General features: G+C 46.7%; 1 protein-coding gene across 1 annotated transcript in view; it reads right to left on the bottom strand.

Annotated features, from left to right (window-relative positions):
- Positions 1-8,494: 8,494 nt before the first annotated feature.
- Positions 8,495-16,049, bottom strand: part of Znf275 (zinc finger protein 275) — a 19,413-nt gene continuing 11,858 nt past the window's right edge. Inside the window, exons 7-8 of the mRNA XM_033760519.1 lie at positions 9,050-9,194; positions 8,495-8,762 (exon numbers count right to left, since the gene is read on the bottom strand). Of these exons, the coding sequence (XP_033616410.1) occupies positions 8,495-8,762; positions 9,050-9,194 (413 nt within the window). The remainder of the gene's footprint in view (positions 8,763-9,049; positions 9,195-16,049) is intronic.

Raw genomic sequence — 16,049 nt, 5'->3', positions numbered from 1 at the left:
CAAAAAAAAAAAAAAAAAAAAAAAAAAAAAAAAGTTTCACGATTATTTACTTTTCTTTCTCTTAGCTTTCTCTTAGCTTTCACTTGCTCTTCTTTTCATAAATGCCCCAAAGGTATTTTCCCTCTTTGTACTTAAGTCCAGTAAGCTGACTAGAATGGCTGGAAGCTGGTCGCTTGAGCCAGTACTGAGCTGTCCCATTCCAATCGTAACTTTAGTATTTGTTTGGTTGCCTCGCTTTGGGTTTTCTCTTCAAGACCACGTATCACTCATTTGTTTGATCTCCTCTGCTGATCTGTTTTGTTTCAAATTCTTTTATCTCATCATCATTTTCATGTTTTAGGTCTTTTAGTGCATTATCTGTTGTGTTTTTGTTATTGTTTCCGTTCTTTCCAGTTTTCACTTCTGACTTGTACAAATTTTATGTCTAAAAATACCACACAGTGCCACATTATTATGTACAATTAATGTGTGTTAATAAAAATTTTAGAAACATCTAAAATATTTTAGAAAGCCAAGGGATGATAAAATATTCATTAGTCTTATAACATAAATTCTGAGTTCTCTAATTCTGATTTATGGTTTTCTTCCATGTACTACATTCTTAATTTCTTCAGCTTGTTTTTGAAATAGCAATTCCCATTTATCTTGGTTTCAAGGATTTATCTCTCCACTTTACAGATATGATTCTGTTCTTTATTTAGTTATTTTTTAAACAGTGGCTTCTGTTATAAAACAAGATATGGATTTTCTTTGATAGTTTTCATGTGAAAATTTTCTTCAACTTCTATAAGGAGGCATGCTGCAGGATAGCTTTTTTAACTTCACCCATCTGCCTTTTGGGTTGTTTCCTTGTGTTGATCAAAAATATGATGGCTGCTGGTTTTGATGCACACCTGCCTCGTGTGCAGGGCTCGTGGCTGGTGGTGGCTTGTGCCCACCCACTGAGATTCTGGGAGCCAGGGAGAAGACCTTTCGCCTGGGTTTATAGATGGTTTTGCCATCCGGTTTTGTTTCATGTGAGGATCTGGAGAGATCAGAAAGTTTTGCCACTGCCACATTCCCAGAATTTCCTGAACTATTTTAAAGTGAATTCCAGACATCGTATTATTTAAAATAAATTGTGTATACCTCTAAAATATACTCGTTATTATATCTACAATGCCATTATAAACAAGAATTAACAATTCTCTTCTCCCTCCCACTCTTTCCCTCCCCTCCTCCCTTCTTTCTTTGCCCTCTCTCTCTCTCTCTCTCTCTTTCTCTGAGGATTGAACCTAGGTCCACCCCAGCCCTTTAAAATTTTTTTTTTATTTTGGGAAAGAGTCTTGTTAAATTGCTCTGGCTGGGCTCAAACTTGTAATCCCACTGCCTCGGCTTCCTCAGTGTTGAGATTAGAGGCATGAATAATTCTTTTAATATTGTCAAATAGCTAGTTAGTGTTGACATTCTCCATTGTCAAATTTTTTCTTTACAATTTGAATCAGAAGCCACTAGAGGTCCACATCTTGACCTCTCATCTGCCTATCTATCTATCTATCACCTATCAATCAATTAATCAATCTATCTATCTTTTTAATACAGGATTTCACTATGTAGTCTAGGCTGGCCTTGAATTTGGGTCAACACTCCTGCCTCAGCTTCTCAAGTGCTGGGATTATAGGTATATTCCATCACACCTGGCTGATTGATGTTTTTAAGTGTCTTAGTTTGTAGGTTTTCCCTCTATCTCATTTTTCTTCTTGCCATTGATTCGTCGGACACAATATTCTGCATACTGTAGACTTCCCCACTGTCAGGACGTTGATGGCTGCAGCCTCGTGAGAGAGTTTCAGTTCCCCTGAGCTCCATATTTCCTGTGAATTGGCAGTTGAATCCAGAGGGTTGGTCTGATGTGGGTTCGATTTTAATTTTTTTTTACATTTTTAAAATTTTAATAAATTGTATTTTATCCCATGCCCCCTTACACCCTGGTTCATTAGTTTTTAACAGAGCTACTTCCCACGAAGGTTTTAACACACCTCTCTCAATAATTGGCCGGTAGGTCAAGCAGATGAGATAGTAGTGGTCAGTCTGACCTAAGGAACTTGCTGGGAAAACACACTCCACTGCACTCACATCGCCCTCAGCACACAGGAGCATATGCTGGCCACTCAAGCAGGCTTCAGTACGTTTCGAAGAGTTAAGATCTTTCATAGCACAATCTGTGACAGTCACAGTGCAATTAAGCTAGAAACCCCCAAGAAAGGAAAAATAAACAGAGCAGGCCCTGATCTTTGGGTACTGGCCTGCCATCCATAGCAAGGCCATGCTGTTCTTCTACTGAACATAAAAAACTCATAGAATCTCAGCCTCTGAAAAGGTTACCATGAGACTATGAGAAAATCAGACAAAGCAAGGCCATTTGATAATTTGTCTAAGCGTAGATAAAATGCAAGGTCACTGTGCATCCCACAAAATGCCAACCCCTCCCTTGCCCTTGCCTGGCTGATATGGTGACTCTCTCCTGCTGTGTGCCACCCCAGGCTGCCCTCTGAGAGAGATGATCCATGGAGATATCAGTCATGGAACTGTGCTCACTTTCTGACAGCACGTCGAGCACACCCCAGCTTCCTCTATCTGTCTCCTAAAGCCTCAACCGAAGTCCATATCTTGCACTGTGTTCTTTCTGGCCCCCTCTTGCTGAGATTCCCCACAGCTCCTCATGGTGTGTGCCCTCCCTTGCCACAGAGAGGAGACGCCTGACAGAGGCCCCTGTAGGTATGTTGCTGGGAGTCCTGGGCACGATAACAGGAAAATCCTCACATGTCTGGAAATGGGGAAACGCATGTTGAAATAACTTATGGCTCAAAGACAGTGGCATGGAAATTAGGAAATATTTCATTGAATGACAAGACACGTTACACATTTGTGTCAGTCAGCTGCCTGACAAGGAGCAGATGGCCTATGCAAATTGATTAATTTAAGAAGAGTTAAACGAAGAGATGGAGGTGGCTTTACAATAATGTCCACTCAGCTAGCCTGAGACATATTTCCTAGAATTTCCTTCCCCTTAAGTTTCAGTTAGGTGGGCCACATGGCAGATCCTAATAGGAGATTTGGAGAAGAGAAGAGAAACACATGTAACTCACAAGTTTTCCATAACTAGAAGATAGAAAAAGAAAAGGAAAGACAAAGACCAATGACGCTGCAGAAAATGGGTCAAAGACTTGAATAAACACCACTTTACAAAAGAAGAAACCCAAGCTACACACAAACATGTGAAACAACCTCATTTTGTTCCACAGAACCTTGAGTTCACACTGCTGTGAGCTATTACACACCATTGTACGCTTGCCAGATTGGCAGAAGATGAAAAGTCTGACAGCTCCAAATTGGCAAGGCTCTGCAGGACTGGGGACTTTCATCCACTGCTGATGGGAGTGGACACTGGAAAAAGGCATCTTGTAGTAAGATTGGAATACTGCCCTATGAGCTGGAAATGCCTGTGTCAAGTTGTCAAGCTCTGGGGAGGAGTTTGTACATGGGCACCAGTGTATACACTTGTGAAGCATTGAATAGTGGGCTCTCAAAAGATTCGTCCACGTCCTGACCCCCGGATCCTGTGAATGTGGCCTTATTTGGAACAGAGATCTTTGTAAATGTAATTAGTTAAGGGTATTGAGATGAGATTATCCCAGGTTATCCAAATAGGCCCTAATTCCAATCAATGACAAGTATCTTTATAAAACAGAGGCAGACAGGGGGAGAGAGACAGACAGACAATAGGCACGTGGAATGATGTGGCCATGAGCAAAAGGATGCCTGGTGCCTCTGGCTCCACTGACAGCTGGAGGAGGTGAAGAAGGTTCCTTCCTGGGGCCTTCAGAGGGAGTGGGGCTTGCACTTCAGGTTTCTAAGACTGCGAGAGAGCAAATCTGCACTGTTGTAAGGCACACCATGTGTGGTACCCGCTTACACCAGCCTCAGAGCTAATACAATGATGTACTGCTGCATTTGGTGGTTGCAAACAAATCAAACACCTGGGAGGTATAGAATGAACACAGACATAAAGTAATATGGTGGAATACTCTACCAGAATAAAAGAGGCAAGACGCAAAAGAATACAAAAGTTACAGTTACATTTATATGAGGTTCAGAAACAACAACATTGTACTGTATGTCATTCATAGATGGCTGGATGTTTAAGTGGCAAACGATGATGCAGAACAAGGAAGCAGTTATGGTAGAAGTTAGGGAGGGGCACTGTAGCTCTTGAAGGGGGCTTGGTTGTGTGAGTGCATTCACTTTATAGGTGTAGAGCTACAAAGTACAGAAAGGCCCAGGAAGTAGATATGATGAACATAGTTCTACACCTGGGCCAGACTTCATAATTTGAAAAGTTTGAGCAACACAAATGAGTTTAAGTGACAACTGTTTGAAGACAATGTGTCTCTGTATCTGGAAAGCTCAAGAGAATTACCAAAAAAGGATTACCAAAACAGGAGAATTTAGTAAGCTGTTTGTGTAGATTTAGACAAGCAAAAAGCTAAAAAAGCATGATAAAATAAAATAATCAATTGAACCAAAAAGATAAAATAGCTAGAAGTAAATTTTTTTAAAAAATTATATATTTCTATTAAAATGTTTTTTAAATTTTAATTATTTCCTCATTGAGTTTATTGGTACATTTTAGGTATACAGTACAGTTACATTCATTATTGGGATCTTGTACCTCTACATGACAGGTGGTCTTTGTTCTCATTTTTTTCCCTTGTCCCTGCCCTCCCTTCACCCCCTCCTCCCCTCCACGTTTACAAACACTTTATTTCATTTTTCCATTTTCTCATGTTTTTTTTCTTTTCCCTTATTACCTTTCCCCTACCCTTCCCACTTTACCTACACCTTTAGCCCTTTTCTTCCTATTTCACATTTCTATTTGTATTACATTAAAATAAAAATTTAAAACAATTTTAAAAAGCACCACAAACTAAGTTAAAAATAACAGTGTTGTAGAAAGTATTTGCAGCATGTAAAACAGACTGAGGAGTACTACTAAGCATAAAAAAGAACTACAGTCAGTAGGAAAGAATATGCATCAAGTAGTTCATAGAGGAGACCTCTGGAATGAAGAGCCTATAAACATTTGAAAAGGTGCTCAACTTGACCATACTAGCAATCAGAGAAGCAAATGATAAGAAGGAAGTGCCTATTTTTCTCCATTGGGGTTGTCTAAGGTTGGGAAGCCATGGGAACTCTTGTAGATATTTGGTGTAGGCTCTTTTGGAGAGAAAGTTGATAGTATCTATTTTTAAAATGCCCATGTCCTTTGAACCGAGTACATACACCTTCTTAGTATGCAAGAAAGACATGGTTCATTGCCTCCCCTTCCTGGGAGCTGCTTCCCCTGACACTGGGATGCTCAGCTAGACAATTCTCCTGGAATTCATCAGGGTAGTAGGTGCCATGGGAAGAAGAGCTCATCCGTGGAATGTGAGAAGTGGTGATATGTCGGTCTTCTTTCTGCCTCATCTGCTTGGAGGCCAAGTGCTTGCCTTGGACTTGCACCCTTCTTCTTTTTGTATTTCAAAGCACGCCTGGAAGAAAGCTCTGAACTACAGCATGGAATTTCAGAGCATGGACACGGGGGTTTATTAAATCTTCCCTGTCTTGGCCAACATCCGGGCATTCTCAGCGTTTTGCTAATGCAAACAGCACTGTAGGCACGGTCTTACTCCAGATACTGAGTTAGGTAGGACCAAGCGAGGTGGTTTTAGTGATGAGGACTGTAACAATGTGGTAGCAGTAACAGGGTCCTGGGATGATTGTGCAGCCACAGCTGGTCATTAGTACTCCAACATCAGGGCAGTAGAGATGTGGAAAGGAAGTGATTTGAAGCCTTCATAGTCACCATAACTTGTTAACTTTACCTATGTTTCATGAATTAGTAAGAAATGAACTGATCTTTGATCATAGATGACCAGGGGCTGCTCAGCTCAGCCATATGTGAGTGAGAAACTCTTCAATTTTCCCTAAGCCTGAGTGGTGGATGTAGCTGTTAGGGTTTATATCCAGATGTCCCCTCAAAGCCTCATGTGATCATTGGCACGGCTTTGGGGCAGTGACTGGATCACTGGGGGGCTGTACTCATCAGTGGATTGGTCCTCTGAGGAATTAGAGCTTGGGAGGCAGTCACTGGGAGCATGAACTGGACGAGTGTGTCTTCTTCCCTGGCTCCTCCTTTATACTTGCTTCCTCGCTGCCTTGAGGTGAACAGCTTTCCTCTTCCACTATGCCATCCTGCCTTAGAGCCAGCCAACTGGATTGTAATTATGAGCCAAAATAAAGCTCTCCTCCCTTAGGTCATGGGTGTTGTGTATAGTGTCTCAGAAACAAGAACATGACTAAAAGTAGTGCAGTGGTAGAAGACTCGCCTACCATGTGTAAGGCCTGGGTTCCTTCCCCAGAACTGCAGACAAAACAGTTTCCTATAAGCCACAGCATTATTGCAGGCCTCTTTGTTGAAGCCACCCAGCTTTGCCCTATCTAACTCAACATGTGTCTGATAGCTCACACCTGTACGCCAGAGACTGAGGCGAGGCTGTATGTGCAGTGCTGTTTGTGTTAGCAAAATCCCAAAAATGCCAACCAACCTCACTACTCTGCAGCGCTGAGCTGTAGTTCAGAGCCTTCTCTCAGGTGTGCTTAGTTAGGTGAAGAAAGTGAGGTGCAGGATAAACACAGAGTGCGGTCATCCTCTGTTGTATATAGGCTTGTGAATGTACAGGAAATGTCAGGACAAATCCTGGAAAAGGGAGGATTGGGAGGGTCTGAAGGATGGTTAAAAGGGTCTTTGATTTTGTCATATTTGTTAAATATCTTAAAATGAGGTTGTGTTTCTGTTTTGCTTGTGTGGTTAAAAATAAACTTAAAAATAATACAACATGAAGAATGTTCATAATTTTTAAATAAGAATACAATACAGAATAATTATCTCATTCAATGGTTCGGCAGAGTAGCATCTGTGGCATTAAATAAAGGAACTTTAAGAATGGAATTGAATATATTTAGTTGTGTGACTTCATTTAGGTCATCAGTAGTTTCAGAAAAAGTCCCAGGGGGAATTCTCATCTGCAAGAAAGAAAGAAAGCAGATTGTTCAGGAGGAAAAGCTCTAAAACTATATGCAGTTGTGTCTTTAGGAAACCACCCTTGATTCCAACAATAATAAAGAAAATATAAATAAAACAATAAAGTGTTAGGGAAAAAGAGTTCTCAAAACAACTTTTTTAAAATCACAACTAAACAAGCTACAAAGCAGGCTTTCTGAAAAGCTTCAGGAAAGCAATTACCAAAAACCTGAAAGGGAATCTTATCCCAAGGACTGCTCTAGATGCCCACTATTTTCAGTAGTTAAAGGTATGGGGTTTTTGAGATTTGAGCAAACTTTAATCTTAGGTACAAATTTCCTTTTTGCAGCCCATCTACTCCCTGGGGGCACTGGCATCAGACAGCCTTGGGAATAATTCAGCAACGGCTGGGAAGAGACCTCAAGGCCAACTGTGGGCCTACTCTGAAAGTTAAAGTATGAAAATGGTACTGAGATTATAATCACAGCTATGTTTGGGGATAAATGGCAAAATTATTAATATTATTAGTTATCCTTTGGGCTTTGCCTTTGGTGTTGGACAAAGGTGACTTCAATGCTCTTCCAAAGTTGACTTGGTGATGTGGGACTTCTCGAGGTTCAAGGTCACTAGCTCCCAGTCATTCAGCTCCTCCCATCCGTCCACCAAGCCTGCAGAACAGCTTCTGGGTGTGGGGATTGTCTTAGCCCGATTTTTATGGCTATTACAAAATACCTGAGACTGGGTAACGGATAAAGAAAAGAGGTGTATTTCGGCTCACAGTTCTGGAGTCAGGAAGTTCAAGATAGGGCACCCACATCTGTTGAGGTCCTTGTGCTGCTTCAACTCATGGCAGAACATGGAATGGCAAGGAGTCCATGGGGAAGAAGGTGAATTTTTAGTAAATGATCCATCCTAGGACTGCCAAGGCATTCCTGGGAGGAAGGCATGAGGCCACGCAGAAGCCTTCTGCTGCCATGACCCAGACACTGCTACATCAGGGCTGAAGCTCCACATCAGATTTGGTCAGAACAAACCATGTGTTCACACCATAGCAGGAGCTTCCAAGCCAATACTGAGTCTTCACCAGCCCTGCACCCATCTGCCACCTGCCACCAGGAACTGGCCTCCCTTTCTGTCAGTAGCTTCCTGGAGGGGGGCACAGGTCCAGGCTTCCTGCCCTTAGGAGCTGCCCAGACCTCAGCCTCCTCCCTCCAGCCCTGCTCCGCCACCGTGCGCCCTTTCCCAAGGGCTTTGGGGGAGTCCTCGTCTCCCAAGCACCCTGGTCTCAGGCTCTATGAAGCTCCAGGCCCAGTGGCATGAGCAGAGAAGGCCTCCGCGCCCCTAACCTGGACGTGCTGAAGAATCCTCCAGGTGCACCAGTCCCCCAGCTCAGCGTATCAGCACCTCGTCCTCGTCCCCCAGCTGCTCCACGAGACTCAGCAGCATCATGGACACCGCCATGGGCTCAGCAGCTGGGGTTCCCGCGAGCTGGGGCCGGCCCAGCCCCAACGGGTCCTCCCACACCCAGTGGACGATCTGATCGGTCATCTCCATGGCTTCCCTCTGGGGGGAATGGGGCCGGGCTGAGGGGGGGTCGGCGAGGGCTGCATCACCTGTCCTGTCCCGCACACCCCCCAAGGACACTTCCCTGGCTGCCCTGGGGCACAGGGAGGGGAAGCTGGCAGGTGGACAAAACTGGGAGGGTGGGGAGGAGACACCTGGAGGCACCAAGTCTCGAGAAGGCACAGCAGTGAAAAGAGGCATTTGTGGGTAGAGGGAGCCCTGTGGCAGGAGCTCAGGATTCTGCAGAATTTGCAGTAGGGAAGAGAAGGTCTGAACCTCTGGTGAAGTTGGCCTGTGCTAGGAGCTGGGACACAGAACACAGAAGGACTGAGAACTCCAATCCCAGCTCCTAATTGTGAAGTAGCTGAGTCTGGGCCCCACCTGTGGAAGTGACACAGCTTGTCACTGAGGGGCTCTTGGAGCACCGGTGGCCCACTGGGCAGTGAGCAGCTCTGGTACACAGCCAGGGCCAGCCCTGGAGCCACCTCCAGAGGGAAGAGCAAGCTGGTGGCAGGTGGACCAAGAACTGTGGTGGGCAAAGCAGAGGCCAGGGGCACAGGGAGGTGGGCAGAGTCAGGGGCAGGGAGGGGATGGAGAGGTGCCAGAGAGGGACTGCACGCTGCAGAGCCTGCAGGCAGAGACGGGGGCGCTGGTGGGCAGACACTGTGCATGTTTGTTTGACCCTGCAGCTTCTTTTAGTTGGAAATGTAAACCGCACCCACTAAAGTGTAGAAATCCTAGGAGTGCAGCTTGGTGGAGGTTTCTCGCAGGTCCCGCTTGTGGTGACATCTTGGGTCCATGTCTGTTTCCCTCTTGAGGGCAGGGACCTTGACATTTGTTTTTGCCTAAGACCACCACAGCAGGTGCTCAATAAATGTGTGTTGAGTAAAAGATCAGAAAAGGGATTAGGGGTGAGGAAGCCGAGGGATTTTTTCTGACCTATTTTGCTTAGGAAGAAACCCAGAGCAGTGTTACTCTGTGGCCAGCTTTGGAAGGAAATGCATTTTGACCCAGTATCTCAGGTCGGCACATGAAATAAATGCCTGACTGTTGGAGGAACTGCTAAAGGTGGCCCGAGACAGCTCTGCACCCCTCAGGATGGGTCAGGGGACCGTGGGGAGGAAGCTAAAATGCAATGAGCATCAGAGCAGAAGTCATTTCTCTATGCGCTGGTGGCCCCTCCTGGGTGGGACTGGGACTTTCACTAGCAATGTGCTGGGGCCAGAGGGTGTGACGGGACGGGATGGGAGCTTGAGCTGCTGTGTTTTATAGCAGATGTGTCCCAGGGGCCTCATGTGCTCATAGGCTGGGATTTGGGAGATGATGGGATCCTGGGGGCTCCGCTGAACTGCTGTTAGGAGGCAGGGTCTGGTCAGAAGAGGCGGTCACGGGAGTGTTGGCCTGGAAGGGGCTATCTCCCTCCCTGCCCCTCCCTTCCTTCTCTGCTTCCTGTCCACCAGGCAGTGAGCAGCTCCCCTTTGCCATGCTGTGCTGCCTTGGAGCCAGTAGTCTCTGGGCTGAAACGTGAGCCAAGATAAAGCTCTCCTCCGAGTTGTGGGTGTCGGGTTCTGTGTCTCAGCGATGAGGGAGTGACTAAGCCAGGACCAGGGTAGCAAGCTGAAGACTGCCAGGGGTCTGCAGTCTTTGCAGTCAGTTTGGATGCCTGAATGTTCCAGTTGGAGGCAGAGTCAAAAATCACAGCCTTGCTCCATCAGATGCCTTCTTGTTTGTTCTATCAAGGAGTCACCGGGGAAGTGACCAGGCTCCGGAAGGCAGGGGCACAGGGAGAAGGGCAAGGATGTTCTTAACAGCCTCACTGAGGCCCACAAGGCCCCCACTGAGGAGTCCCAGGCTCACCTGGACCGTAAGGGCATGCAGATGGGAGTGTCAGCAAAAGAGCACACCATGGAGCCAGTAAAGCAGACAGAAGGCTCTTCCCCAATGGCTTGGAAGAGATGGCCAGGCCAGGGCAGGGGCTTTGGAAGGCAGCTGCCCAGTCACAGGGGTCAGGCATCCTGCCACCTGCCTGCAGCTGTACCGGGCTAGGGGAGTTGACAGCAGTATGAGCAGGAGACACTAGAGGAAAGATGACACAGGCCCTGTCTGGGTTCCCGCCAGAAGCCAGGGAGACAGCTGGCAGGGGATGGTGCTACCTTCTGTTGACCTTTGCCTCGGGCCTCCCACTCTGGAGCCTACTCTGTGCTTGTCCCTCCACAGCAGGGCAGCTGTCATCGCCAGTGAACCCTGTTTGCATCTGGAAGGGTCACTGTTCACCAGAAAGAGGGCCAGCCACCGGCCACGGGGAGGACGGACACCCTCACCCCCCATCACTCTTTCCTGCTCCCTGAGACAGTAGCAGAAATCCTGGCCTTATCTTCTGCTTTTGTCTAGCATTCAAACCAGGGAGTCCTAGCAGAAATGGGGCCAGGCACGGGCTGGATGAATGGAACAGCTCAGAGCTCCCGGCAACCCCTCCCCCACCAGGGTGCCTCCTCAGGCTGACCTAGTCAATCCCAGCAGGGACCGAGACAGCACTGGGACCCCCACAAGCTGGTGGCTTTCCTTGTGCAGAGCTCCATGGTGTGGAGAAAGGACCCAGGGAAGAAGCGATAAACCAAGCTTTGACAAAATAAGCCAAGGAAGACCAATGCCATTTAACATATATTTATTGAAATCTACTCGATGCAAGGCACTGTGCTAGATTTGGTAGGGGATCAGACATGAGGGTCACCCCTGTCTTCTAAGAGCTCACAATCTAATGGGTGGGGGAGGGTTTGGATGGGAGAGAGGAGAAGCCAAGTCCACAAACAGCTCTAGTGCAAGGCTGATTATAGTGAGAGCCAGAAAAGAGACTAGGGAATGAGATCTGGGAGGGACAACAAAAAAGCGTCCACAACTGAAATACAGATCAGGGCAGGACACAGCTACTGTTCTCAGAGATATGCAGGGAATGATGAGGGTCAAGCTTAAAGAGATCATTTCTAGTGTTGAAAGTAAACATCCAAACTGATGCAATGAGAACTATAGGATATAAGTATACTATTAAGAGAGGCATTATCAATTCCCCAATCTGATGAATTGGCTGGAAACAGCGAAACACTTCCAAAATAGAGAACAGGGTGGGTTGAGAACAACTCATTATATGATGAAATGCTGGTTCAGGAAAGGAGCAATACGCAGACAGAAAGCCATTGGTTAAACTCACTGAGACAGAAGGCATAGACTTTCACCCATCCTAGTGAACAGAATACGGTACCACATTTAAACAGGTGTCACAACAGTCAGGTGGGACTTGGGCCAGGGATGTTGGCTGGGGAGAACTCAAGGAATGCCAGCAATGCGATTCTTCTCACAAAGCAGCCAAATGGTCAAATGTAATTGGCTAGTGGACAAATTGCAAAAAGTGGAGACTTAAACTGGCTCAAGTCAAGGGGCAGGTCCTTGCTAGGGGCACACATGGACTGACAAGAAGCAGTTGCCAGCAGTCCAAGAACACAACGCAGTCAGGCCTCCCTTGGTGTGCTGGGAGGGAGGCACATTGGTCAGTCCAGGAAAGACCACGGATCTTCAACTTGGTGCTGCCCACAGGGGCAACTCTTCTACATAGTATGTGCATGGCCTTCTTTGTGATCCAACTGCAAATGCTGGTTTCCTTGTTTGCTTTCCTCAGACTTGAAAGGCGCAGTCCATGGTCTCCGGCCAGCTCTGTGGACTGCTGGTGCCCTTGGGTTGGGCGTTCAGTTCTGTTTTAATGAATGCAGCCTAGAAGGGGGGTGGTGAGTCACATGGTATGCAACAGAGCCACAGCCCCGGGATGCGGGCAGGGCAGATGCTGTGCCTTACCACTGCAGGCACAAAACCAAGTGTGCGGAATACAGATACCGCAGGAGAAAGACGTGACCAGGTGAGGGTTACTCCAGAGATGCAAGAGCAGGGTATGACACAAGAAGCAGCGAAAGTGGTAAACAATTCCTTCCTTTTGAAAATTTCAGCAGATATCCAAAATACTAATGAGGAGAGCAATGGAGGGTTTCTTTCTTACTGTGGTAGGAAAGAATATATTTTCATCAAAAGCCAGAATTACATGTAACCCAGCTGCTCTCCATTTCCCTTGCGATAGGAATACACGTGGTTAGAAAGAAAAGTGAAATGAGGTAGATACACAAATGCACAGACGAACACAGCAGGATGGCTGCTCACATCTGCCTCAGACAGAGCAATGTACCTGGAGAATCCAAGGAAATCCACCTCCTCGGTGCCCAAGGCGGAAGGTGAAGTGGCGAAGCTATGGGACACGGGTTAAAGCCACAGAATGATTGCATTTGGAAAGCGTGGATTTCACTGCCAATGCCATGGAAAGCCGCTACGTCAATGGTGAAGTAAAAGTATTAACTCTACACGAGGATTTATTTGAGAGAAAATTATAGAATCAAAACTAGAAAAAAAGTACCAAGGAGGGCAAGAAGGGACGTCAGGTACCATGGCCCAGCTGGGAGCAGTGAGCCCTATGCTATATGCTGAATCAATGCTTATCTAGACTTCTGTGGAATTCTTCATGTCCAGCTGGACAAATGGCCAACTAAATGGTCAAAGAGATGGCAGAACCCTTCGAGGTAAAGGTGCTCAGACTTGGCCCTGGCACATGTCGACATTCCTTACCCAATGGCAGCTATACAAAACTTGCCCTGACAGCTTGAAAAGGGAAAACTGGTCAGAGAAAGCAGTAAGTTCACACAGAATCACAACCACCGCAAGAACAGAGCCCAGAGCAAAGGGAATCGCTATGTAACAGGTGCTGTTGGTTTCTCTCCATCCTGGAGATCAGGATGGAGATGTCCCATCGGGCCACCGTGGTGGCCTTGGGGCCATTGGGGAGAACCTTCTGGCCAAGGTCACAGGGATCACTGTCAGACCCTGCTTCCCGGGAAGGGGCCTGGGAAGCCATCCTGGTAGTGCCTACACTTCTGCTGCAGGCCCTGGCCTCCAACGCCCCCCACCTCCACCCCGGGACACAGTGGCTGGGAGGTAGTGCCACAGGCCCAGCGTGGCTGGCTTCCTAGCCAGCCCTTGCTGCTGTTCTTCTTGGGGGAGGTGGCCACCACTGACGCCCAGCCCCAGGATGGACAGCTTCTATTTCTATGCTTCAGAGCCACCAGAAGGGCCTGGTTGCTCCCTGTACCCTTGCTTTACTGTCCCCCTCGGGCATGGCTACTGCAGTCCTGGTCCCAGCTTGGTGCAGCCAGCTTGTCAGGATGACACACAGGCCATCAGAGAGACAGAGCTTCTCTCCAAAACTCTGTTCTGTCGCTCATCTTAGGTGTGGCTTTGGAAGGTGACACTAGCACAGGTGGGCAAATAGCTCCCTAATTGCCCAAAGTAGAGGCCACCAAACCGATCTTTCTCATGCCAGAGTCACTTGCTGGGAGGGAGATCAATCAGGTGAGTCTTCTTGTGTCCCAGGAGATGGTGTGCTTGGGTGGATCTGCTGCTCAGTTACTGAATCCATTGCCAAGGCTCTCGGGAGCTTGGAGGTGGGCCAGCTGCTGCAAGACCCAGTGTGTACCCAGTGTGTACCAAGCCCTGCTGCCGGCGGCCAGGGTTGTCCTGGTGAGCGGTCATGGAGTGCTCCGCGCAATTCGTGGCAGACGTAACTCTAGTGTGCCTCAGTGGCTGGCTAGGACAGTCAAGTGCTGTCCACAGATACATGCAGAGTCTGCATCTGAATGAAGAATGGGCCCGTTTCTCGGGCCCATTCCTTTCTGGCCCACCCACCTCGTGCATTCACCTTCTGGTGGGCAGGGTTTCAACTTTTCATCTGTAATTAAAATTCTAGAAGAAAATGTCATCATATCTAAGTACTGCAGCAATGAAAGTTATGACCTACAAAACCAATACTGGGATATGTAAAAATCAAAAGCTTGCACAACAAAACTGTAATAAAAAGCGCTATAAATAGCAAAGCGATAAAATTGGAAAAGAGAACATCACAATTGATTTAGAAAGAACTGCAATATAAAGTCAATATATCCAAAGGTAACTTGATAACCAGTCAAAGGAGATGAACACATAATTGCATGCAAGAAAACAGAAGTGCTCTTTAGGTTGTCACAAGAAAAAAAGATGACACTAGTGCTCAGGAGGTCTGGGATCCATCCCCAGATGTGGTATTAATGAGCTGTAGAATGACAGCAATAACTATGACGATGACAGCAGATGACCTTCTCGCCCGGCTGGTGGTGCTGCTGTCCTTCTGACAGCCTTGGCAGGTGGGTACTGGGACTGCCCCCCGATTGGCAGAGCTATAAACTGGAGGGTTGGAGAGGTACCATCGAGGCCCAGTACCAGGAGAGTCTCTTGCTCCCATCAAGGAGGTGCCACCTTACCCTTGAGTCTTGAAGACACCCTTTTATTTGGGGCCTCTCTCTTGCCTACTTCATTTTTGAACACAGTGGTGCTGCTTGAGGACAAGACTGAATGCCACCGATAATGTTTATTTTGGGTAGGTATAAGAGTCACCAGATTGAGTTGGATTGTGGGAAAAAAGAGGCAAGAACATTTGACCTAGATTAATTTTTACCAGGAATATGACCTCAAAAAGATGGATGAGATGCTTAAAAAGCAGCCTTTTAAAGGGTCATTTGAGAAAGCACCACCCTAAGTGGTTGCATTGCAGAGTTACATGACTGATAAAAAACACACAAAACAACTGTCCTAATGTTTCAGGAATGTGTTCTTATGGCTTTGGAGGAAGTTTCTGCTGAGAGCCTTATGTAAAGATTGTCACAGTGCTACCCTGCAAAGCCCGGATCCAAGTGACCGGATGTGCCAAGACTGGTGACTGAAAGGGTTCCCGTGTTGCTGAATTCACGGGTTGTTAGACTAAAACTATTCAGAAAACGGAGTGTGGCAAAAAGGCGTATTTTCTAGAGTAATATATTATTCTGTATCATATCATATGTGATTTACAATATGTATGTATAACTAAATTAATAAATTAAATACCATAAAACATTTGAGTATTCTATTTACATCCCTAAAAATTTATAAATCCAAGTAGGCCAAAAATCTTTCGGGGCACCCTTCCCATCCCGGCATGCCCCAGCCACATCTCTGTCATACAAGGCATGAGGGCTGAAATACCTCGAAGGCCAGGTCAACTAGCGGAAGTCAGCTCAGATGGGCAAAGCTACTCTCTAATGGGAAGCATGGACACTTAGAAATTGCTGGTGGCAGTAGAAATCGTTCAGCCTCTCGGAGGAGGATCCCATAGCTAATTGCTACCTACCGAAGCGCTCCTCTCCTTTGACCCCGGGGTGGCCCTACTCGCGGTGGGTGGGCTGATGCTTCTGCAGCGCCGAGCGCCTCTTGAACACGCGGCCGC

This window comes from Fukomys damarensis, unplaced genomic scaffold (assembly GCF_012274545.1).
Source record: "Fukomys damarensis isolate Sample0158 unplaced genomic scaffold, DMR_v1.0_HiC HiC_scaffold_39, whole genome shotgun sequence".
In the NCBI taxonomy this organism is placed as follows: Eukaryota; Metazoa; Chordata; class Mammalia; order Rodentia; family Bathyergidae; genus Fukomys; species Fukomys damarensis.
Note: the sequence above shows the minus strand (reverse complement) of the source record. Positions and strands in the feature narration are given on the sequence as shown.